The sequence below is a fragment of the Canariomyces notabilis genome, assembly GCF_033297395.1.
Source record: "Canariomyces notabilis strain CBS 508.74 unplaced genomic scaffold N656scaffold_40, whole genome shotgun sequence".
NCBI classification, from domain to species: domain Eukaryota; kingdom Fungi; phylum Ascomycota; class Sordariomycetes; order Sordariales; family Chaetomiaceae; genus Canariomyces; species Canariomyces notabilis.
Genome location: NW_027041862.1, coordinates 154,778 through 178,225, shown reverse-complemented (window position 1 = coordinate 178,225; position 23,448 = coordinate 154,778). Strand labels below are relative to the sequence as shown.

The 23,448-nt window shown below is 52.8% G+C and overlaps 11 protein-coding genes across 11 annotated transcripts; 5 read left to right on the top strand and 6 right to left on the bottom strand.

Annotated features, from left to right (window-relative positions):
* Positions 1 to 1,084: 1,084 nt before the first annotated feature.
* Positions 1,085 to 1,396, top strand: N656DRAFT_682760 (ankyrin repeat protein; the record flags this gene model as incomplete). The annotated part of the gene is made up of 1 exon (XM_064810579.1): positions 1,085 to 1,396. A coding segment is annotated over one exon (312 nt), but the record flags the coding sequence as incomplete, so codon positions are not given.
* Positions 1,397 to 1,907: 511 nt separating this feature from the next.
* Positions 1,908 to 2,863, bottom strand: N656DRAFT_785129 (uncharacterized protein). The gene has a single exon (XM_064816310.1). It carries the CDS (start codon positions 2,709 to 2,711, stop codon positions 2,040 to 2,042), a length of 672 nt encoding a protein of 223 aa, XP_064665216.1. The 5' UTR covers positions 2,712 to 2,863; the 3' UTR covers positions 1,908 to 2,039.
* Positions 2,864 to 3,109: 246 nt separating this feature from the next.
* N656DRAFT_785128 (uncharacterized protein) lies at positions 3,110 to 4,233 on the top strand. Its single transcript, XM_064816309.1, has one exon. It carries the CDS (start codon positions 3,501 to 3,503, stop codon positions 4,173 to 4,175), a length of 675 nt encoding a protein of 224 aa, XP_064665215.1. The 5' UTR covers positions 3,110 to 3,500; the 3' UTR covers positions 4,176 to 4,233.
* Positions 4,234 to 4,390: 157 nt separating this feature from the next.
* N656DRAFT_505127 (kinase domain-containing protein) lies at positions 4,391 to 6,453 on the bottom strand. The gene is made up of 3 exons (XM_064809873.1): positions 6,429 to 6,453; positions 5,459 to 6,076; positions 4,391 to 5,393 (listed from the first exon to the last, which is right to left on the bottom strand). Exons 2-3 carry the CDS (start codon positions 5,976 to 5,978, stop codon positions 4,606 to 4,608), a joined length of 1,308 nt encoding a protein of 435 aa, XP_064665214.1. The 5' UTR covers positions 5,979 to 6,076; positions 6,429 to 6,453; the 3' UTR covers positions 4,391 to 4,605.
* Positions 6,454 to 7,765: 1,312 nt separating this feature from the next.
* N656DRAFT_802552 (uncharacterized protein) lies at positions 7,766 to 9,986 on the bottom strand (the record flags this gene model as incomplete). The annotated part of the gene is made up of 3 exons (XM_064818255.1): positions 7,766 to 8,984; positions 9,059 to 9,892; positions 9,973 to 9,986. 3 exons carry the CDS (start codon positions 9,984 to 9,986, stop codon positions 7,766 to 7,768), a joined length of 2,067 nt encoding a protein of 688 aa, XP_064665213.1.
* Positions 9,987 to 11,390: 1,404 nt separating this feature from the next.
* N656DRAFT_820122 (multicopper oxidase) lies at positions 11,391 to 13,180 on the bottom strand (the record flags this gene model as incomplete). The annotated part of the gene is made up of 2 exons (XM_064818409.1): positions 11,391 to 12,196; positions 12,265 to 13,180. The coding sequence occupies 2 exons, from the start codon at positions 13,178 to 13,180 to the stop codon at positions 11,391 to 11,393; spliced, it is 1,722 nt and encodes a 573-aa protein (XP_064665212.1).
* A 2,328-nt stretch (positions 13,181 to 15,508) lies between these two features.
* On the top strand, positions 15,509 to 16,365 carry N656DRAFT_832955 (uncharacterized protein; the record flags this gene model as incomplete). Its single annotated transcript, XM_064818675.1, has 2 exons — positions 15,509 to 15,650; positions 15,857 to 16,365. 2 exons carry the CDS (start codon positions 15,509 to 15,511, stop codon positions 16,213 to 16,215), a joined length of 501 nt encoding a protein of 166 aa, XP_064665211.1. The 3' UTR covers positions 16,216 to 16,365.
* A 331-nt stretch (positions 16,366 to 16,696) lies between these two features.
* N656DRAFT_785124 (carbohydrate esterase family 1 protein) lies at positions 16,697 to 17,945 on the top strand. Its single transcript, XM_064816308.1, has 2 exons — positions 16,697 to 17,691; positions 17,787 to 17,945. Exons 1-2 carry the CDS (start codon positions 16,901 to 16,903, stop codon positions 17,872 to 17,874), a joined length of 879 nt encoding a protein of 292 aa, XP_064665210.1. The 5' UTR covers positions 16,697 to 16,900; the 3' UTR covers positions 17,875 to 17,945.
* Positions 17,946 to 18,287: 342 nt separating this feature from the next.
* On the top strand, positions 18,288 to 19,936 carry N656DRAFT_840325 (uncharacterized protein). Its single transcript, XM_064818939.1, has 3 exons — positions 18,288 to 18,396; positions 18,572 to 19,334; positions 19,393 to 19,936. The coding sequence occupies exons 1-3, from the start codon at positions 18,304 to 18,306 to the stop codon at positions 19,887 to 19,889; spliced, it is 1,353 nt and encodes a 450-aa protein (XP_064665209.1). The 5' UTR covers positions 18,288 to 18,303; the 3' UTR covers positions 19,890 to 19,936.
* Positions 19,937 to 21,478: 1,542 nt separating this feature from the next.
* N656DRAFT_802548 (uncharacterized protein) lies at positions 21,479 to 22,333 on the bottom strand (the record flags this gene model as incomplete). The annotated part of the gene is made up of 1 exon (XM_064818254.1): positions 21,479 to 22,333. The coding sequence occupies one exon, from the start codon at positions 22,331 to 22,333 to the stop codon at positions 21,479 to 21,481; it is 855 nt and encodes a 284-aa protein (XP_064665208.1).
* A 333-nt stretch (positions 22,334 to 22,666) lies between these two features.
* N656DRAFT_679143 (HET-domain-containing protein) lies at positions 22,667 to 22,834 on the bottom strand (the record flags this gene model as incomplete). The annotated part of the gene is made up of 1 exon (XM_064810528.1): positions 22,667 to 22,834. A coding segment is annotated over one exon (168 nt), but the record flags the coding sequence as incomplete, so codon positions are not given.
* Positions 22,835 to 23,448: the final 614 nt, after the last annotated feature.

Here is a 23,448-nt window from a genome sequence, read left to right as displayed (position 1 = left end):
GCGATCATTCACCCTGATACCTGCAGAACCTGAACGCCACCAAGATGTAGCACTCCGTTGTCTCGTCTACCTCGGCCAGGTCCGCTCGTCGACGGGATCCATTTCCGAGCGCATCCGTAACCACCCACTGCTCGAATACGCCGCCATGCACTGGTTCCGCCACGCCATGCGTGCCGCGCAAACTCCCGTGCTAGAGAAACAATTGGTAAAGTTTCTGCGCAACACGTCAAAGTTGTCGGCTTCCTTTCAGGTGCGAGATGACACGTTCCCCAACAGCATCACCGGCCTCCATGCGGCCGCATACTTCGACATGGCTGGGTGGGCAGACCTCCTCCTTCGCAATGGAGCGCAGGCGAACAAATACGTGAACAGTCCGTGTAGCAATGGGCAGACTCCCCTCCACTGGGCCTCGCATTTCAACCGCATTGATCTCGCGAGGAAGCTTATTGTGCGCTATGGGGCTGATATAAACGCCCTCGATGACGAAGGCAATACACCCCTGCATCTCGCCGTTGAAGGCCAGCACGTGGAGATGGTTCGGCTTCTCCTGGAGCACAACGCCATTCCAGACATCGGGAACCGCAAGGGATGGACACCATTCCGCTGGGCAGTGCGGTATGGTTGCCTCAGCGTAGCGCGACCCCTCGCCGAGCGCAAGGTCGAGATTGACGTGCGTAACACGCAACTTGGAACACCCTTTTTCTGGGCAGTCGTCCTCGGGCGCCTTGATCTTGTCGAACTCCTTCTCCAAAACGGCTGGGAAGTTAACTGGATGAACCAGGACGGCTGGACCGCCCTGCGACACGCCGCGCAGTTCGGCAACGAGCGCATGGCCAGACTGTTGCTCGCCTACAAAGCCAATGTCGACATTCGTGATGGCTACGGCAGCTTCACACCGCTGCGATGGGCCGTCAACTACGGAAAGACTGCCGTGGCTCGAATTCTTCTGGAAGCCTGTGCCGATGTCAACGCAACATGCAAGGACGGCTATACCCCGTTGATGGAGGCGAGCAGAAGGGGAGACAAGGGTATCGTATGGCACCTAATAGATCATGGTGCACGACTCGACGAGCAGGGCAAGAACGGAGCCACGGCGCTGCACCTTGCTGTACACAGCAGATCCAAGTCCGTTACGTGGTTGCTGGTCGAGAATGGCGCCAAGATTGATCTACCGGACCAAGACGGTATGACAGCGCTGCACCGAGCCGTGATAGCGGGGGATACCGCTCTGGTATGGTACCTCTTGGAAAAGGGAGCGGATTTAAGTCTTGTGAACAATTACGGCCGCGACTGTCTGCATCTGGCTGCACAGTTGGGCCATGACAGGATCTTGGGTCTCTTTCTTGAGCGCGGCATGGAGACTACACGACAGGACAAGAAGGGGAAGACAGCACTCCATTACGCCACGCAAGGCGGAGCAGACAGAAAGGCTGGTATGGTGGTTGCGATGGTGGAGAGAGGCACGAATGTGAACGTCCAGGACCACCGTGGTCTTACTCCTCTGCACTTGGCAGCCAGTCAGGGTTACGGCGATACTGTCGAGGCTTTAGTGAAGGGGCATGCCGACCCCAATATTCAAGATAAGGAAGGCTTTACAGCCCTTCATCACGCCGTTTGGGGAGGGCCCAATGCCACCAACATCATGGTGAAGCTGCTCAAAGCGAAGGCAAACTTGGATGTGCAGGATCAAGGCGGCAAGACAGCCTTGATGCATGCAGCTCAACGTGGTGATGGCCTTGCAGCCTTGTGTTTAGTAAATAATGGGGCAGATTCAGGCGTCAAAGATAAGGAGCAATGGACTGCTCGAGACTATGCTGTCAAGGGGAAGCATGACTTGATCGAAGCATTGCTGTCTGGGAAGGTTTCTAACCAGGGGCTCGTCACTGGAGGCTGACGGTTCAAGTTGGCAATAAGCTAGGAACAGCAAGGAGAATCTGCCAATTAATTCTAGATTATATAACAGCTCGCATACGAGTTCCTGCTTCTTTTATAGTTCCAACACCAAGGCGGTATATAGTACTAGTGCTTGAGGACACAGCTTATGGACTCGACCGGGGGGTGACAGGCGGGGTGAAGTGAAAGGACCCCGTAAATGTTCCAGAGAATTGAGGTGCCTCTCCTGTATTGATATTCTGATTGCCGTTGCCATGATGGGTGTTTTGTGGACCTTGGCCATAGTTTGCGATAAATAGTTGAGTCAAATGCCTCTGGTGATGTCGTTCAATGCCAGGTTCAGTTGCGGACGAGATTTGCATGTGTTCGACAGCGCTTGCCAAATCCTTAATCTGGTCTCGGGTTGGATCGTTGATGGCATGTTGACTAGCAAGAAGTTGAATGTCCTCCAAGATGCCCTTCATCAGCCCTTCTACCTTTTTTCCCTTGCCCATTGTCCGCATTGCCGTGGCAACCCGCCTCGATGCCGATGCCCCTGAAGCAGATACAACTACTTCTAGGGCTTTGTGGAGTGACTGTACTTTTTTCTCACACCCCTCGAGTACAAGCATCATGGACGCATACGATTCCCGGCTCGGTGCTGTTTCCAAGCCGTATCGGACCGCCTGAAGCATATCGGCAATCAGGGGCAGTCTCTGTTTGGCGGCGCGAAGGCTAGGAAGCCTTGACGCATCTTTGACCGCCCCACACAACTTCACAGCTACATCGAGCAGAGCAACGATGCCCGATATAGCCCCTATTACTTCAGCGCCCGACATAGTGTACCGTAGCTTGAGGGATAGTGTGTATTGATGCCAAGAAAGCCAAAAATGGATGTCGTGCAGGCTAGAGAGACAGCCTTGTGCTCGATATGTTGGCAAGCCACAAGCAGCGGTCACCGAGAATGCATGCTCAGGGGAAAAGAGGGCTACCCTCCTTGTTAAACCGCAACTGCATTTGGCCCGCATAAATGCCTCGTATGGGGGTGGCAAACGTTGGGTCTAGCAGACGGGGGCTGGAATTCTTCGTGGCGATGCATGCATGTGTGTCCAATAAACATGCATGATCCATCATCTTCTTGCATTTTCTCGGTTAAGAATCTGTTCTTACTGCATGTGTTGTACGACACGAAATCCGTCTCTATAGGGCGAAGAAGTAGTCTCCTACTGCAGTACGACATTATAGCTGCAACCTGTGTTTGGCCCCCGACCTAGGTTCCCTCAGGAATCTTATGCACAGGTGAAGGCTGTCACCACTGCTCACAGTTCAGCAAGAGTAAAGGGTTGGGCTGCTCGTGCCATGGATACCTAGGAAAGGACGGAAGTTTGTCTTAGGTACCTTGCTGAGGTGCTGCAGCTTGGAGCGCATCATATAAATTGCAACCCAACTCTAACATTGGCAAGTAGTATCCAGAATGCCCCTCATCTACTGCAAGCTTCGATTGGTTTAAAGGAGAATCTTATCTTTCTCCCTCCAAGATGCATTCCCGAGAGATAAAATTTGAGCAGGACCTTGGGGTAGACACAATACCCAACACTTGTTCGATCAGAATCCACCTATCCTCCAAAATGCCGGGCCCTGGAGCTACCCAAGCCCTCATGGCCATCCGCGGGGCCAAATCCACACTCCAGAACACCAACAACGTGTACGCCGATCTTGACGATGCTAGCAAAGACTTGCCCAACGCATTCCACGAAGTCGCAAAAGTGATTCCCCTCGTCGAGCGTACCCTTGGTACTATCGAGACGTACATTCAGTCGAGGAGCAGGAAGACAAAGGAAGAGACACGCGAGGACCAAGATGCGTACCAACAAATAGCCAAGCTGGCAAAACAATGCGATGAGCGAGCTGCGCGTTTGCAGACAATCTTCGGCAAAGTCATACCACCGGACGGCACCCCCGTACAGGAGCGATACCGATCTGCCGCCGGAAAGGGAGGTCGTGTAGAGCTTCTTATGAAGGGGATCCTCGAGGACGTTATTGCGCTTGCCAAAGAGCCATTTGTCGGGCCTGACGAGGCGGAGTGCCTCCGGGCTGCGTTGAAAGAGATTATGGAGCTCGAGCCTTCGTTGCCCGAGAACACGGGATCTCACGTCTTTAACAATCACGGATCAGGCCCGCAGAGCATTCATCTTGGGACTGGCGACCAAAATATAAACACAGGTCCGGCTCCGCAGTTCAACGGCCAATTCATGGCCCCTTTCCATCTCGGAGGATTTGGTTTTAGCAACCTGGAGATGTAGGTGCTCGAATCGTGCACACCTGCATGTAGGGATGTCTGGTTACATACGGAGGCTTAGGGTTAGTATTGCAGGCATCCCTCCCAACTCTGCCCCTGAACCATTCCACGGAGAGTAAGCTCAGCCTGCCAGAGGTCTAGAAACCGCGACTATAACCATTTTTCACCTATCACAAAGACAACCAGATGAAGAAAACTCGGGGCACCTGACAGATTGCTCGAGGAAAGCCTGAGCAGGAAGCTGAGAGGCCGCCGAGTAAACTGAACCCCTCCTTCTAATAGCTCACTGCATGCGGACGTGGCCGGGAATCGATTATCGTTATCCCCAAAAGTAGATATAGTGCTATAGAGGCAGTAAGACTTTGCGCAAACCAGCTTGGTAGGGTGACAGAATGAGATAAAGTGGCAAGGAAATACAAAGAGTACTACTCCCTCTAGGAGCACACTGCCACTTTGTCCCTCTGCCGCGCGCACTGCCTCTCCCAGGCTGGCATTGCCCATTTCACCATGTACTCAGACTTCAACACCTGCTCGGCCGTTAGTCTCTCGCTGGGCTCAAATACCATCATCCCCCTCAGCAACTCCTCCAAAGCCCGCATCTCACCACCTTCCACGTCCCACTGACACGTCTCTGGCGTTTCACCGCGGCCCATATCCCACATCCTTTGATGCAACCGCCGGAACTTGGGCGTACAGATACGTTTGACGCCATCCTTCCTCCAAGCGCCGTCCTCCTCGAAGAAGTCGCTTCGCGCTTCCCACTTGTCCCACCATCGTTTTGGTAGCATACCAAGTGTGTTAACCACTTCGCCGATGATGTCATCCCGGTCCCCGGCAAAAGTTTCAAACAGGATACGCTCGCCGAGAACTTCGTAGAGGTTGACGCCGAGTGTCCAGATGTCTGCTGCTAATGTGACCGGCTCGTTGAAGAAGGCTTCTGGGGGCAGATAGGGGTCGGGGGTGTGTAATTTCGGGTTTGACTCTTCGGCAACTATGAAGGATGTTCCAAAGTCCGAGATGCGTACGAGAGGATCTGTCAGCTTGTTTGCGGGCGTTGGGATATGTAATGGATACACCGCATAGGGTGGCGCGTGAGGTCCCACGACTGTACCATTAACTCGCCGGATAGGGACCTTGTCCAGACGGTATCGCTTGTAAAGTTCGGGTGGGTCGAGGTAGTCGATGTTGGGGCCACAGATAAGGAAATTTCGAATGTGTAAATCTAGAGAGTCAGGGTCAGAAACATGTCACGATAGGAATTCATTCCAGATTTCGAACTGCACCTACCACCATGGCACACGCCTTGAGAGTGCAAGTATGAGAGGCCCATGATTAGTTGAGCAGCAATGGACCGTGCTGTTTCAACCGGGAACATAAAGTCCGCCGCAGACTCTTTCGATGTAGCGATGCTACACACTGCCGGTTCCTGCACCAGGCAGACGTGATGGCCATTAGGCCCCTCGAAGGAAAAATCGTCGAGCAAGCGGGTGATGAATCTGCGTCCCAGATGACTTGACTCGGGTGTGCAGAGCTGGCGAAGGATCTTCGCCTCGGTACTCTTGGTAAATTCCTCTGCGACGAGGAATTTCAGTGAGACATACCGCTGCGCCTGTTTGTCTTTGGCGAGCCAGATTGTCGAGTAACCGCCAAAACCGAGTTTATGGACGACTTCGTAGCGGCCATCGCAAAAGGCGTCACCGATCACAACGGGATGATACCCGCCGGCAGAGTATCCCTCGAAATCCTCCAAGTCGGCTTCCTGAACATATACCTCGTCCTCGAACTGGGGCTCGTCGATGCTGGCCATTGAGAACAATCGAGGTCCGGAGGTCCGTGATGAGGAGTTGCAAACAGGTTGAACGAGGATTGGTGGCGTGTAAACAAGAGATTGGAGGTATCTTGTGCCTGCAAGCAGGAGAGCCAGTGTTGGACGGCTGTGAAAAAAGGGGAGTGTGAGAACATGAATGCGAGAACGCTTCCAAATGGCACTCATGTTGAAGCTTTGGGCCTCAATTGAAATTCTGACTTGTTCTGTGCGGCCACCACACACGCGCCTCCACGGAAGACTGGCGCTTCCTCCACGAACCATTTCACGCGTTGTTCGAACACGAGATTACACATCGGATTTGGCCTCGAAAACAAAACAGAGGGTGACATTCGATAATTTGGTGGTACTCTAGTCTAGTACTGTACTAGTACTAGTACTAGTACTCAGGTATATACTAGTACTAGAGTACTAATTCCAAAGTCTGCTTACCGTCGATAGGGTGGTGATACTTTCCTTCGTGGAGTGCCCCCGTTACCAGACCCCCTGAGCCAGGGCACCTCATACAGGGTTAGGGTCTTTGGGTTAGGGTCTTCTCCCGGTATGCGAAGACAATGGAAGGAAAACAGGAGTTAACAAGGGTCCGGGTCGGAATAACCGTATCCGGGGGCCTTGGCAAGCCCTTGCAAGCCAAGCCAAGCTAATCCAAGCTCTGATTTTTTCAGGCAAGCTAATTCAAGCCGAACGTCTTGGACTGAAAAGCACGGCAGAGAATTGGGTGAATTGTATTGATTGTAGCTAGAGGTGGTTGTTAGAGGGTTGCTAGAGGAAAAAGAGCCTAGCCCTAGTGCCTACAGTGGCTCCAATGAATACAAGTTATTCCCTAGTTCCTCCTTCCCACTTAACAATACTACCAGGGACCTAAAAAGTGCTTCGACCCCGAAGTACAACTCTCCACAACACCGAAAACCACTACAATTCTTGTCCATTTTCGTGGAGCTTCTGAGTGCCGAACTGAGTTGCTGTAAAGTTGTGTCGAGGCTGCTAAAACTTGCGTAGTGATGATGTTTGATGATGTTTGCCCTCCGAGAGTTTCTTAGGGGAAGATGTATATTCTTAGCCGATTAGTGCCCTGGGTGAGACCCTTCCTATAGCACGGTGTATAAAGATAATCGAAATCAATCGAAAACCGAAATAGAGAGATTATATAGCCAGCGCAGCAACAGGTAGAACAAACATTGCAATCAGGCATACAACAACGGTAGATGAAAAACAACCCAAAATAGTGAGAATGAATCTTGATCTTTCAAGCGACCGGCGATGGGTTGGAACCATGCTACCTAGATGGAATCACTATGAAAAGCATGGTAGAGAATTGGGTAAATTGTATTGATTGTAGCCGGAGGTGGTTGTAGGAGGGTTGCCGGAGGAAAAAGAGCCCAGCCTCAGTGCCTGCAGTAGCTCCAATAAATTGAGGTTATTCCCTGGTTCCTCCTTCCCACTCAACAGGATTATTGGCAGCGCTGCCGAGAAGTGTTGGAAATACTACCCCTGGGCATAGTTCGTGGCCTGTAACGTCGGAAATTACTGCTCCTACGCGCCCACCAGGATAAATTGGCTCTAGAGAGCTCCTGAGATTCAGGATAACTTTGAACAACAATTGATCAATCAATCCACCAAGAATTCCATCACCACTGGGCAATTCGCCCAGTATTCGTGCCTCACTGCTGTATTTCCAACAAGAAGGCAAGGCTCCTGTCTATCCTGACTAAGGTACCGAGTCGGGTGCCGCTGTACCCCGTGGTGTCTGGTGACAGCGTGTTCTCCTTTCACGACAGTTCCAGATAGTTTCCCTCAGATGGCCTACCCTTCATCAACTCGCCGTGCATGATGCCATCAATGTAGCACGGCCCGATCAGCTGGTACCGTGAACTGCTGCCCCCACTGAACCTCTTACTGGAAACCGGTATCGCTGTACTGCCGGTACCTGCTTCTTCCTCCACATGCTCATTTCCTTTCTTTGACAACGGCCGCAGGACTACCGGTAGTTTGACGCCGTCCAACACGCAAATGACGTCCCCTGCCCTAGCACTGACGGGAACCCATCCAAGTCTGTTCTGGGAAGTGGCGCAGAAGCGCCGACTGAAAACACTGCCAAAGATGCTATGCATAGTTCGCCTCAGGTGCAGTTCATTATCATCGGGCAATGGGCTTGAAGAGCGTCTATCCATGCCCGGTAGCCTGGGTAGTTGTCTACGCCACTGTGTCTTCGCTAGATGCCGTATGTCCCGCGGTTCGGCGGCGCGAGCACGGTTCCGTGGCAGTTCAAACGAGGTGCCCTGCAGGCTCTCGGTCTTCCTTCTCCCCTGTCCAATATCATCGAGAAGAGCAAGGTATGAAACAAAGTTACGCTTTGGCAGGCTAGGAGATGAGTACGTCATGGTCCTCCACAGCGCGTCGAGTCGGTCAGGCGTCATGTGTCCGCCAGTACACTTGGCAGCAATATACTTGCAGTCTTCCATCCACACTAGGTTCGTCATCTCGTGGGCGGGAAGTTTTTCTGTCCCGAATCGCTGCCGCGCCTCGTGCGCTTCGCGTAGGGAACTGATTTCGAACGTCTTTGTTGACCCTTGGCGATCCCTGGTCACAAGGTATTTAGACATTATATCGTCTAACGCTTGGTCCCTCTTGTCCCTCTTGAACCATTTGAGGAATGAGAACCGCTGGCGCCTTTTCACAAGCTTGCTCACGGCCGCCGGATCAAACTTTGTTCCTGAGGCGAACTCAAAATGGTCGAGGCCAGTCAGATGCATCCGCGAGATGGACACTTCGTCGACTGTGTCCACGATGCGCCCCATTATCCGCAAGAGGGTTGGCTGGTCGGGTCTCCACGAAACGTGAAGCTCAGAAGTCCCTGAGGCGTTGTAGTGCCCAGGAAATGGATTCAGTATCTCGAGGCGGTTCTGGCGCCAGTCGGGAACCAGGACGGCAGTGCCACCCCGCCCGTCTCTGCCTGAGGTATAGCCCCTACTAGTAGAGGTTCCGGACCTTGTTTTCCAGCGTATTGGAGAAGATCTGGATTTCTCCCTCGCAAGAGACACCAGCGGGCAAAGCGCAGGTACACATGCTCTACCGTGGCGGTATAGTCAGGAATGACTTCCCAGTCGGTCTCGTCAACATCATTAGCGACATCGCAAAATGCAAATATCCGGTCCCGGTCGTTCGTTACGTCACGAAATGACTCCCGGGCAACGAAATCGAGCAGTGGGCGCCGCGACTCCACTAAGTTGCGGGCTTCGGGCCCGTCTTCGGTCACAATGCGAAGAATGGTCACCAAAGACCTGTAGGCGTCGGCGCTCAGGTGCGGTCCTATGATCTCCATGCCGAGGGGGTGCATGAATAACTCAGCGATAGGCCGGATAAAGTCGTTGAGTGGCATCTGCTCATTGCCAAGGGCCACAACTGCGCTAGTAGCCTTCCTGAGTTCCTGATATACCCACACCCGCAGAAACCACGGGTTCTTCATGACATCAGCCACAGCGGTCCAGTTGAAGCCTGCTAGCGTCGTCTTGTGCCTGTGCCAGTCCCCAGCCGCCATGGAAGGGAACTTGCGGTATATCATCTGGCGAGCCCATACGGACCAGCTGGATTCGTTGTAAAAGAACAGAGATGCGGTAAAGTGTTCGTTCAGCTTCCGCAGGGTCGAGATTGCCTCGCTGGAGGACTTCGTGGGCTCGCCGAGCCAAATGATGACCGACTCAGCCTTTTCGTAAATGCTGCCCATACGAGGTAACTGTTGGGCCTTCTCCAGCGGGTCGTTCTGGTTGATACAAAGCGCATCCACCCAGAGGATACGCTCGCTGTCGGGGCGCCGCAAATTCCGCGAGGCATCGTACAAGTTCTGGCCGACCACAACCCGTTTCCCGCTGCATATGATTTGCGGGGGCTTGTCATTGCTGTTGTAACATCATACATACGACAGGGCTTCGAACCGAGGGCTGGTTGCGAGAGAGACATGCTCCAGACGGCAACTAACTTGGGCAGAGCCATCTCCCCGATCCAGAACCAAGAGGCGAATCTGATTCTGGGCATCATCTAGGGGACTATAATCCGGTGTCGGCGTTGACGTCGCCACTCGTGACCCATGTATCGAGTACTGACGGAGGACTGAGGAGGATAGCGTCCAAGTACCGTATAGAGCCGCGAGGACGCCGCCCAACGTCAGCACAAGGTATCGGCCACTTCGTCCGCCGTTTGAAGTGTGCTGACTCGCTTCATTGTGCCTGGTTTGAGTCTGGCTATTGCGAGGAGGTCTGTAAGTAGGTCGAATCGCCCACCTATGTTGTGTCTGGGCAAACGATCTTGTACCACTGAACCTTGGGCGTAAAATGCGCTTTGCAGAGTAGGAAAACATACCTACTGTCGAGAAGTTTGAGATGCTGCTTTTGCAAGTGAGAAAGCGCACTGCGAATCGGGATGTCCCTGCTTTTTTGAACCCCGCCCCTGCTTAGACTCGGGCAGCAAGTTGCGCGCTTAACGCGACTGACACTGGCAAGGCTCAGCCTCCCAATACCATCGTAAGTAGGAGTTTGACACTCGTCAGAACCTGACAGTGGAATCTCTGACGGGCCGACTCAGAACATCGCCAGATCTTGCCAGCCCTTGGCAGCCCCCAATAGTGGGGCATTGCCAGGGGTCTGACGAGTGTCAACTCACTACTTACGATGGTACCCTCGTACCTTGGCCAATCTTTTGCAAGGGAAGCGCCGAACTCTGGCCAACCTGGGTAAACCGACCCTCCGACTCGCCTCGATGTCTCCCACCTCGCCATCTACGCCCACGCCTGCGGACATGCCAGTCAATGCCACCCTCTTTGGTATGAATGCTAGTGTTGGAAATCACAGGGTGGACTTACCGGGCCAAAATGGCCACTGGTGATGGTTTCTTTTGGTGGTTGTCTTCTAGATTAATTGATCAAATTGAAGGTTCTAAGGAATAGAGGCCACAATAGCTCTCTAGAGCCAATTTTATATAGGTGGGAGCGCAGGACAGTAATTTCCCCCTATAGTGGGCCACTCCCTAGCTTACGCCAAGAGGGCTCATTTCCAATAGCTAGGAGCTCAACAAGCCGGGGGCACTACTATAACTGTATAAACAACAAGCCAAACCTGCGCTGCCCCCTGATTATCACTCTTAGGACCATGCCGATACTTTATGCTAGCCTGCTAGGTCCCATTATGACATTTATGTACGTGCATGGACTAGAACGGTTGAGGATGACTTAACGGATCACTCGGGACAGATGCATAATGATGGCGGATACCTAAAACGCAGTCACATGTAGGTATATGTAAATACCTTAGTAAACTAAGTTTACATAGCAAATCGGAGTTACCAATAGGCAGGATACCTACCTACCTGTCTTTGACACGAAATGCTCTAGGTGCATCCATCTCATACACCAGAGTCTTCTTGTTCAATTGAATAATCCCCTTGAAACTCCTCCCACTTAGTGCAAATGTCTTCCAGAGTTGACGTACTGACGATCGACGCGATCTCGCTCTTCCGCTCAATGAACTGGAGGGCGAAGCCCTCTGAGGTATGCCAACCGATGTGACAGTGCATCAGCCATACACCAGGGTTGTCCGTCTCCCAGGCCATGACCAAATATCCCTGCGATGGCAGCATGGCCGTATCGCGTCTGGGTGGGTTATCGGTCTCCAGTGTTACTGTCGACGAGTCGTATGTCCCTGAACCTTGGGCGAGAATGAAGAAATCGTGACCGTGCAGATGGATTGGGTGCGGAACCTGCAGCGTTGTTTGAACCACCATGTACACCCACTGGTTGGCTTCATTCAGCTCAATGATGGCGTCATCCGACTCGTATTCGGTGATGTTATCCGTCACCATTTCCAGAGTGGGTTTGGCCCAGTCAACTAGCATGGTCGTGCTGTTGAGATACCATTTGAAGAGGCCAGCCGAGTTCCTAGAGACTGAGGCGGTTTCCAAGTCATTCCACTGTGCCGAAGAAACCGTCTTGGAAATGTAAGGGGTGATGTTGGCCGTCTCATCGTCGCAGGCGTCCTTGAAGTCGTAACCAGTTGTCGAAGGGGTGCCGGGACTATCACCGTAGTAGACGATCCCTTTGATATTTTCGGTGCTGTCGTTGTCAGAGCATGCTGACTGTGGAATAGCCCTCATCCAGAAGTTATCCGCGACATCAGCTTGATCTGCCGTGACGACTATGTCGTATCTTTGTCCTATGTGGCAGTCAGTCTCGGCTTTCCTAAGAAAACAAAATACGCAGGTGGTCTGATGATGTACTTACCCATCCCAATTGTGATAACCGTCGTTTCATATGGCACAATTGGAACGAGATCAGCTGCCATTACAGTCATAGTGTGGTTGTCGATGGAGAATCTCCAATGCGTGTCGACGGCGGCATTCACCAGCCGCATGCGGTATGAGGTGCCAGACGTGAATGAGACAGCCAATCTTGTTCCGGTCTGGGATGAATCACCATCTTCCCCGTACACGTTGGTACCGTTAATGAGACCGTTGGCCAAGGTGGGTGGCCCAGACGTTTCAGCACTGGAATAGAGCTCATCGACAGTTTGGTGATCCCAATCGTTGAGGAAAAGCATGCCAAGATCCTCGTCGTAGTTAGCGGTAGAAGGGCCATTGATGATGATCCCACCAAAGACGCCTTCCCACGCTTGAAGGCTGAAGTGAGAATGGTACCAAGACGAGCCATATTGTGTTGCTTTCCAGGTGTAGGTGGTTGATTCGCCAACCACCAGAGGACACTGCGTAATGGAGGCAACACCGTCATTCTGGTTGGTGTAATTTTGGCGGATTCCATGCCAGTGGATGCTTGTGCCGTTCAGAGAAGTGGATAACGAGTTGGTGACGTGAACGACGACGGTATCACCCCAGTCAGCGAAGATGGTTGGACCGGGGATGGAGCCATTGACAGCCATTGCTGACCGCGACACCCCGTCCGGTGACACGGTTACGTCCGTTAACTCAAGCCAGTACTCTCGAGTGACGCCCGTGTCAACGGGCTCTGTCGTATAGTCGGTGTCGATGGAGTAGTCGCACCATTGGGACCGGGTTGACGCCGTATTGCCGCTACAGGAGGAACGAGCCAGCAGTGCGCTTGAATGAGGGGCGTGTACTAGTCCCGGCAGAGCAGAAGCCAGTGTAGCAGTAAAACTGCTTGTGGCAAGAAGACGCGAAATCATTGTCATGTAAGAGCCAGGTCTCAACTTTCAAGGGCCGACGAGGGAGAAACGAGGTCGAAAAAGCATGTAAATTGAAATGGTTAACTTGAGGGGTCCCGAACATGTGCTGAGATATGTGTGATTGCTTTCTCAGAGAGGTGCCATAGCATTCAGCTTATGTAGTAGATGTAGGTCCCTGGCTCTAAACCACATCTTCGCTTCCTTGTAAGTTGTATCCAAGTACATCGTCAGCCCGCCTTCCTGGCGCCTCCCCGCACAGAAACCCTGGAGGAAAGCGGTTAGTAGTTTCGCTCTCGCCATTGCCAAACTCCCTCAAAGTGTCCAAATCCAGCGTCCTGCAAAGTCGTTGCCAATCACTGCCGTCGTCAAATCCGAACATCACGCAAGCCACCCTCCGATCCAGATAACACCATCCCGTGCCAACACGGCGAGCTCATAGTGTGGACATCTTCTCAGTCACCTGAATCAAGAAGTTACGCGTCCCTCTTGCGTGTCACGATCCATGATAGCGGTGCTCGCGCTTCACGAATGCAGCCGCCGGCGGACATCTATGAGTTTTGGAGGATGGGTAGGACTCAAACAGTTGCGTAACGTCAAGGGGGAGAAATCAATAGTGTCAACATGAGTGCATTAACGCTATCTCAATTCGTATACCCTTGTCATGGAAAGGGGCATTGCTCGTGCAAACGGAGCTTCCCGAGCTCGAGCAGTTGTAAAAATAACGACAAGTTATTTCCAGTCATAGTCGGGAAAAAGGATACAAAGTACGAATGTTGAGATGCTATATACTACTAAGTCCATACAGAAACTAGGCAACTACTGGTCAGGACTAATTGGACCTACTAAGTCGCTCCGAGATCAGACGCGCCTTAGGTAGTATGGTCGGTAATGTTGAGAGACTCAGGGGCAGAGACCACAAGCCATCACTGTGACAGGGGATGTACAGTACCAGAGTTTATCTTACTTGTATCTGCGTATCTAAGCTGCTCCCCGAGTCCATGAGGTAACTTCTCAAGGCCAAATACAACTACCTATCTTCGTAGCCAATAACCGTGTATTTCAACAAGTAACTAGGTGTAGCACAGTCTCACATACCACTACCATATGCAGCTAGCTACAGACGTACACGTATAAGGTATGCAGTGATGGAGCCCAGCCACAAGCGGCCCGGGCCGGGGATCTGTCCTTATCCGGACGATCCGGACAAGCCATGCCTGCCATGCTGGGGACAGGACCCTCGATTCCTGGGAGCTAAGTAGGTATTGTCTCGGGTGCTGTTTTCCGGCTTGGACACCAATCATGCTAAAGAACCCGGCCTTTGAGCCTTGCTATCTAAGTCGAAGAGCAGAAAGAAACGTCCGGTTTAGTTTCATAGCCCTGGTCATTCCCAACTTTATTCCGTTTACATAGAGAACATCTCCCGTTACCAGCAAGGAGAGCTTAAAGTGAGAGCTTCCATGTCGAGATCCTGTAGCTTAACGACTTATCGCCGATGCTAACATAGGAGCTAGAGTGCTACACGCCAACAAAATGCCAATCGTTAACTAGCTTTGCTCCAGAACCCATCACCAGCTGAGCAATCGGATATGTGGCGGCACATCCCGTGGGATTATTGTGCACGCATACGTAACCTAGACCTTGACTCCTACTCCTGGCCCCCTGCCCCTGACCCCGCCCTTGTCCCCCAGCCCAGGTCACGCAGCTGCCCGGAGCACAGAAAACATGACTTTCGATAATGAGTTTCTTTTCAAAACTACACCGCCCTTAGATGCCGCGTACTACCAGTAGAGCAGCGGAGGCGCTGACGGCAGTGGGAGGGGGTCGGATCACAGCCTCAGGGGTGTGTGGACTGGAGCTGGGGGCTGTTCCGATAAGGACGTGGGTATCGTGTTCGTGCTGCGGGCTACACCCCGCCGTGGTCAAGACCATTGGCATTGCGAGGCTACGGTGATATCTTCGTCAGTGGATGAGTAAGGTACCTACCTACCTAGTACCCTGTTCGTGCTCGGAGAATGGGTACTTTGAAGGAAAAACTGCCGACCACCAACCTAATTCCCACGACTTATTCCCGATGTTTTCCATTCAAGCTTAGGCGGGCCTTACGTGGCCGCAATGGATGATTTACCCCCTTTGTTTCGTACCTCCCTCTGCTGGCTATGTAGATGGTCGATATCCGGGAACTGAACCCTCCTGCCCCAAAGCCATAAATCCAACGTGCCTGTCGCCGAACTTCAACCCACCAGTCAGCTTGAACCTTGAAGTTTCAAGTCACCCTCGCCCATCCTATACTTCATGTCCAAAATGCTCCAAGTACTTCGCTGTGCTACTATGCCTTTCTCCTCTGCATTTCTTCATTGCTGCGCAGCCTTGTTGTTGCCAGCCTTGGCCGCTGCTGCCAGCTCATCTGATGGATTTCAGCTTTATGGATATGGAGAGGGTATCGGCGGACTGCCGGTGTTATCCGATGGAGGTTTGTCCTAGTCCCGTACACTCACGAGTCACAACGGTGTCTATTAAGAAGACGAAGCTGAACGAAGCCCATTAGAAAACGTGTATCTGGGAGACTACTCTTCGGCCACGGATATTGAACTCGCTCCAGTCATTTGTAAATCCCCTCGTTTTCGACATAGTCTCGCTAATGCGCGGACATCTTACACAATCACGAACGCTCGATAGTTACCACAACCAGCACCGGCTGGCTCGGCTCTCCCAATACAACGGTCTTCACCAACCCTTCTGATATTTCAAGCTGGAGCAATAAAACGTTCGGGGTTCCGTCGGCATCCTCTTCGTCCAAGAACGTCTTGTTTGTCAATGGCACGATGGACTCGACCAGCGATGTGGTAACGGACTTGTTGACTTATGGCTCTTATGTGTTCGTTTGGGGTGAAAGAGGGGATATGGAGTCACTCTGGTATGCCTTGCCATCGGACTTAGACGGAATCTTTGCTCTGAAGTGGAACTCTACGGGTGATGAGTCTGACGGCAAGATCCCGATTACGCTGAAGAAGACGCCGCCGTCTACTAGCACCTGACTTGGTATTCAATCTCGTACCACCATTTTTTGACTAGGATAGTTGGGTCTGGTAGTTGCCCTAGACCTCGACAATAAAGTTGAGGCCCCAGGAGAGGCGGTGAAGTTACTGTTCGCCGTGTTGGGCAAAACAATTGAGCATTCTCTCCATTGAAGATCCCTCGAGAGTCGGGAAACTTCTTTGCCTGAAACACACCTGTACTGTGTGGTGCGCCCTGAGCCCCTATAGCCCTCCTATAGCCCTTGCCTTGATCCCGAAACACATGCCGATTGGACACCCGTCGTTTACCTAAAGTGCGACCCCGCAAGAGTATATTTAGTTCCAATCCCCTTATTGACAGGCATAATGAAAACAGACTCTCGGCTCAGGATAGTACAAGCCATGATTTCCAGGTTAGTAGTGCCTCTCTCATTTGTAGTCTCCGTCGTCGCAGCGGGAGATGCCTATTTCGTATCGGACGGAACATCTCTAGAATGTATCCTGTATATACACAGGCCACAACACAAGCCGACACCAGATACCGAGGGTGCGTTCAAACTTGAAGGGGCTCTTCAATGACAGCCTTCCTAACAGACCGGCATAAGTACGGTCAGGACGTCGCAATACCAGACAGAATGCTGGATCTCACAGCTGCCCTTACTCCCATCCACATCTTCCCTCCCTCCATCCTACCTTCACCCTCACCATGCTGTCCAACTTCCTGGGCATGAGCGTCGCCCTCCTGCTCCTTGGAGCGTCGCAGCCCCTTCTGGCCGCAAAGCCCTCTCCCGGTTGCGGCAAAGCCCCCAAGATCATTACCCCTGCCGCCGGTTCCAGCCCCGGGCTGAGCATCACCTCCGGGGGCGTCAAACGCCAGTACTTTGTCAAGCTGCCCGCCAACTATGACAACACGCACCCCTACCGCCTTATCTTTGCCATGCACCCCGTCGGCGGTTCCGGCGAGCAAACCTCGCGCGGCACGGGCGGGTACTACAACCTCCCCAACCTCATCAACGACACCATCGGCGCCATCTACGTCGCGCCCACGGGCACGTCGGGCCCCCTGGGTGTCGGCTGGTGGAACAACGGCGGGTCGGACGTTACCTTTGTCAAGGACCTCATCAACGAGATCGAGAACGACGTGTGTATCGACCAGAACCTGCGCTTCTCGACAGGCTTCAGCCACGGCGGCGCGATGTCCTTCATTCTTGCCTGCGCGTTGGGCAAGGAGCTGCGCGCGGTTGCCGTCCTATCGGGAAGCCCCCAGATCAGCGGGCAGTGCCCGGGCGGAACGGAGCCTGTGGCGTGGTACTCGCAGCATGGAACAAGGGATCAGGTGCTGCCAATCGCGGGCGGGCGACAGATGCGCGATCGGTTCTTGAAGAATAATGGATGTGCGGCGAAGGAGGCGAAGGAGCCGGCCAGGGGTGAGAAGCACATCAAGACGGTGTATGAGTGCGCGAAGGAGTATCCGACGACGTTTGTGGCGTTTGATGGGTAGGTCTAACTGCTATGGACTGTCCATGAGGAAGGGGAAGATAAGAGTGGGAAAGGACATCTGCAATGATTGGCTGACTGACTGATTGGGATAGGGACCATACGCCTTCCCCGAGAGACCCGGGTGCGACGAGCACGTTCTCGGATAAGTATACGTGGGAGTTCTTCTCGCAGTTTACATGAGAACCCAATAGTTGGAAGGGAGTGGACGGTGACATACGTCGTAGCGTCGGGTTTGATGGCAATAGTTCGGGTTTGAAAGGTCCAGAGCAGAAGGCACGTAACGCCTCGACCGAGGCTGTAGGGAGTCAGAGGCTTGATACCTACCTTAGGACTTAGATACAATGCGCAGTTAGGTACATGTAGCGGGAAAATCCAAGGCCTCTGAGCTTCGCTGAACAATCAGGTGTCCATAGCCCCTGCAGCAAAGACGTCTCAGGCCTTAAGTTGTAAGAGCATATATTTGTCTCGTGCGTGGGGGAGAATTTCCTGTCCCCCACGGACGACAAAATTAATTCCCAATCGGGCATTTTTGTAGAAACCTCTTTATCGAACGCTAGGCACAACATCACAGACCGCCCTGACCCTTTAACCATCGAGCCAACTTCCAAGATGGCAGCCCTTTCTCACAACCATGCCAAGTACCAGGAACGTCTCGACTACATTCAAGGTCTTCTGGTCAGTCGGCTAGGACTTTTGAAAACAGTAAGCAAACAAGCCAAGTTGAATCGTGATATTCATTTTGCCTGCGGCAGGTCCATGTTCGCGTCTGGATGAAGGGTTAAGAACATCTGCACACTCGGCTGGCTCCGCATTACACTTACCCATATGTCCTCCACTTTCTTCGGCCAAGGTTGCTAACAGCGATGGCTCGAAACAGGACGTGGAGGGAACGAAGATCACGCCGGTCCAGTACGATCCTGATTTTCCTTTCAAGTATAATAACTTTGTCTACCGCCTCATTCTTCCCGCCGGGACCCCGGACTGCCTTGGAAGCGAGGGGTGCAAGCTCGAGCATCTATCCGGCTGCGTCCCCATTCCGGCTGGCACCAAGGAATTTATACTTCGGCTCAGTAACCCAGATGCCGAGGGCATGCACCAAGAAACCCGCGTGCAGAACGAAGTTGCCATTCTCACTCTCGCCACGGCTGCCCTGCGCCCTGTCAAGCCCGCCGTAGTCCCTCGTGTATTCGGCTGGGGCGCTGCCGGTTCTGGCCGTACCGGGTGGATCCTGCAGGAACTGATGCCTGGAATGCCGCTCGCCGAAGAGTTTAGCAAGAACATGTCCATGGACCAGAAACGGGGGATACTGGCGCAGATGGCAAGGTTGGTGAAAGCGCTGCAAGACTACCAGCTTCCTGAGAGCATCAAGGGCTGGGGGGGACTGACGTTTGATGATGCCGGTGCAATTGTCAGCGCACCCATGCCAACTGTTGGGGCTGGACCTTGGTCTTCGCTGGAGGACTCCTATAAGGACCGCCTGAAAGTAGCACTTGCAAGGGCGGATGCGAATCCACATCTTCAAGGTTGGCGTGTCAATGGGGTCAGGAAGCGGGTGGATGCTTTCATCGAGCACGGGCTTCCAGCTTATTTTGCCCACCTGACTTCAAAGCACGATAGGGTGATTGTGCATGGAGATTTTGGTAAGTACAAGATGGCTATTCCAGAGTGACTGATTGCTGAAATAGAGGCGCACTGCAGTTCCCGAAAATCTGCTCTACGACCCGCCAACCGGCCGTATCACAGCACTGCTCGACTACGATTTCGCCAGCATCCAGCATCCTGGCTACGAGTTTCTCCGCTCCTTCAACACCAACGGTGGCTCATTTCTCGGTTGGTCCGGTGGGACAAGCCCAGAGGAGCAGGAAGCTGAAGCACTTCGGAATGCCAAGCTTACCAGCCGATTTCCTTCACCTCTTCCGGCCCCGGTAGTGTCTGACAACGGTGCGCCAGCGGTCGACTGGGAGCTCGCACAGGCATGGGAGGTCGAGCTACAGAAGCTAGACGTGAAACGTCCGAGCACAATTCAGGGGATCGATAAACTTGCGGATGTCGACGAGCTCTTAGGCTCCTTGTTGCCATTTATATTGACCAACGAGGATTTCCTGAAAATGAATACGGACCCGGACCAGAGGAAGGGGATGAAAGCCATGAGCGAGAGGAAGCTTGTCGGGTTGCTAGAGCACTTGGGATTCTAGGTTGGCAACTTTAAAGGAGACACAGCTCAAGCTGAGAGCGTGGCAAGAACTTCATAAAAGAATGCAGTTTAGGTACTCCGACGTGAGCATGATACTACATGACAGTTAAGGGGCGACTCTAGTCGAAACCAACGCATCTGTGCCTCTGTATATGATCATACCATCACTATCGCGAAGTATTTCGCCCCATCTTCATGTCTTCCATCAATAACGGTCAAATATATATTGACACCTAGGGCACAAATCAAAAAGGAGGATGTCAGTGTATAACGTTCCCCATAGCATCTCCCTTGCCTCGCGTAGCCAACACCTCTACATCGCCTAACAAACTTGATCTCGGCTATGTGGCCGCAGCTGAAAAGGTACCTCTGGTAGTAACACATGCTGATGTGCAAGTCTGGGTATCAAGAAAATGGATTGTAAACGTAGGTTCACCGAGGCTGAGCTGTCTTTGAGGTGGTCGCTTCGAGTTGGTAGGTAGCCTTTAGAGTTGAGCTGTGTATGTGTTTAGAGGTCTCAGGTAGGTATTACGTGCTTGGGCTGATGTCTGGTGTTGCAACTGGTTGTTTGGCTCTCCTCATGTAAGTGAACACCCCAAGGGCGCTCAATCGCTTTAAATATTACAAACTTAGAAAGCTTACCTGGCTTTTTGTCTATTTTGCTGTCAGACTTGCTGATTACGTGGTTATAGAATACTTGTCCACTAAGCCTGAAAGCTGAGATGGCTTGTCAGGCCAGATGTCGATGTTCCCAGCTTGAATCATCTCTCGTCTTTGTGTTGGACGTACCTGCTATGGCCTAGACACCGTGAGAACAAGGTCATGTGTGTTATCCTTGACTGGACATAACAGCACAAAGGCAGGCAACAACAGGAGGGCTAGAACTGATAATTTCTGGGTCCCCAGTCACCACTAAAAGTATGACTTCTCCTCCCCAATTACACATTAAGGCGAGAACTTGCTGTTTTGACCGCCGAATTTAGCTGGGCAGTGCCGCCATTTTCGGGTGCCTCGACAGTACGGGGCGCTTGTCACTGCCAAGTACTTTGTACCTCACCACCCCTCCAATCAATTCATCGTCAGATCCACGACCCCGCTTCCTCCACCCAATGAGCGTTCCAGTCCTGGGCAACAGTTGGTTTGGGAAAGCAGTCGAGTCGGCAGCTGCTATGGTGGAATACCTGTTTTGAACTGTGATAGAAACAAAGGGAGTAAGCAACGTATGACGAATCTTCCAACCCACTACTCTGCCACCCCCTTACGGTGGGAAGACTTTCCCTATATGTAAGACAGTCCCAGAAGCTCTTTGCGCTCTCTGTACAGAGGCATAGACACGATCCGGTCAACGCTCGACCCAGAACTCCCTAGAGGCGTATACATCAGCAAAGAAAGATCTCTTCCTCTTCTAGCCTCCAGTCTAACCAATCCGTGCCATTCTTGCTTCGTCCAGTGTGATCGGGTACCCATTGTGATCGAGCTCCTTGCTGAGGATCAGCGCCGATCCCACGAGCTTGTAAAATCCGGCCTGGTCGGTCCTCCGTAGGATACACGGTGACCTCGTTCCGAAATATGATGGCGCAGACGTCTCCTTCACGCAGTCCGAGGCGCTAGACCGTAATACTCACGACCTGACACAATGAATTTCTTGTGGTGCACGTTCTCCATGCCCATTTCGTGGAAGAGGATGGCATCGGCATATGGGGCGTCTGCCTGGGCCAACTCGCGTTGCAGGAGTCGCATATAGGCCGACGTGCGCATCTCCCACTCCGCTAGTCGTCCCCGGTACACTCCACAGCGAAACAAAGTGATAAAGGCGAGAAGGGGAGAGCAGGGGTAAGGCGACGGCTCTAACTTGGTCGACAAAGATGCCCAGAACGAAGCAACATCGCTGGGCGTCGTGCAACTCTTGTCAAAACCTTGAGCCGCGAACTTGGCAGTGTCTACCATGACCGCTCGAACTTTCACAGTCGTCTGGTCCGACCCCACGGTGACGCTCGAAGGGCAAAATGGCGAAACAATTCGGCGAGTGAACCTGCTGTAGTTGTTGAGCGTACCGGTATAGCTCGAATAGAGATGCCTATCCCAGCGTGGCACCCAAGACGGCACGTTGTCCTCGAGGGTTCTCTCGTCATTGTGGACAAAATGCAGAAGATCTAAATCCCCGCTCGTCCTCAAGTGGCCGCAAGCGAAATCACGGTAAAGCTGTTGATGGCCCACCTCGTAGTTGGGGAGTATTGTTGGAAGCATTTTGCTAGAGCACGGAAAGCTCAAAAAAGCGTAGAGCTTGTCTCTGGGGCCGGCAAAGCCCAGGAACTTGGCGTGCTCCAGGACCTCGAGAAAAGACAAGGGGCTAGTGTAACCCTCAGGTCGGAAGGTGATGGCTTCACGACGTCGTTGGGTGTGGAACGCTTGCAGGTGAAGGTCTGAGAGCCAAACCTGTTGCATATTCGGAAGCTTCAGTGCCCTCCGAATATACCAAATGTAGGCCCGCACCAGGTTTAGCTAGCCAACATTGGCGTCTGCCCAGAGAAGGCGGATATCCCGACCGAGTGCCGCTTCTTAGACCACCCAGCCTCGTCTGAACCAGGGCTGTTGCAGCAGGACGCCGAACGATGTCCATCCGCGATGCAAAATAAGCGGGTCCTCCTTGTCGGGGAACGGAAAGCTGTTCGGTTCCCAAATAAATTCCTCTCGCCCAAAGACGAGCTGCATCATGCTGTTGACTTCTGCCACGAGATCTGCCACGACGGACGCATGGACGTGGTCGGATCTGCCAAGGTAGATGAGCCCCATCAAGGATACCTGACGCCCTTGTTCTTGGGGATTCGCCTGGTTGATGCAGATGGAGTCGACCCAGAGTCTCCGAGGCCTGTCAGGCAGCCGAACCTGGCGCAGGGCATCACGCAAGTTGGGCATGATGTAAGCGACGCCGCCATTGCAATTGATACGATGGTCTTTGACTGGCACGCCCTAAACATACAAGATGGCTTCAAAGGGAGGGGTCTTGTCGAAATTGGCAGTGCGGATGGTGCAGGCGAGGGGGTCGGTGTCTGCCCGGCCGGATGAAGTATCAGGTATCGAATAAAGGGCCCATCTGGTAGCGATTCGTACTCGTAGTAGCGCTCTGGCTGGTTATCTTGTGACCTGGCTGTTTGAACAGAGAGGAATACATCCCTATGGCGTGCATCTGTCTGTGAGATGAACGGCGTAGACAGCCGGAGAGATGCGGGAAAGTCGCAGATGTTGCTGTCTGCCTGAAGCCTTGGCGAGCGCTGTTACGTGCAAATCACTCCAACGCGGTCAGGCAACACCCCATGTACAGCCTGTTCGAGCACTTCAAATTTGGAGAGCGGGCGATTTCGTATATCTTCCCTCGCGATAAGCGAGGCCACTAGCGCTCGCTTCACACCTCCGACGCGGGACCTGGAACGTCTTCCTGTAGGCACTGAGGGTTTGGGGCGTACCACTGAAGCTGGGAGAACCCGATCTGTCCCCTTCTTGCCTGCTATTCTGGACACTGCCACCTAGGCAGTTACGCCTGTCGGTATTGGGTCCATCAT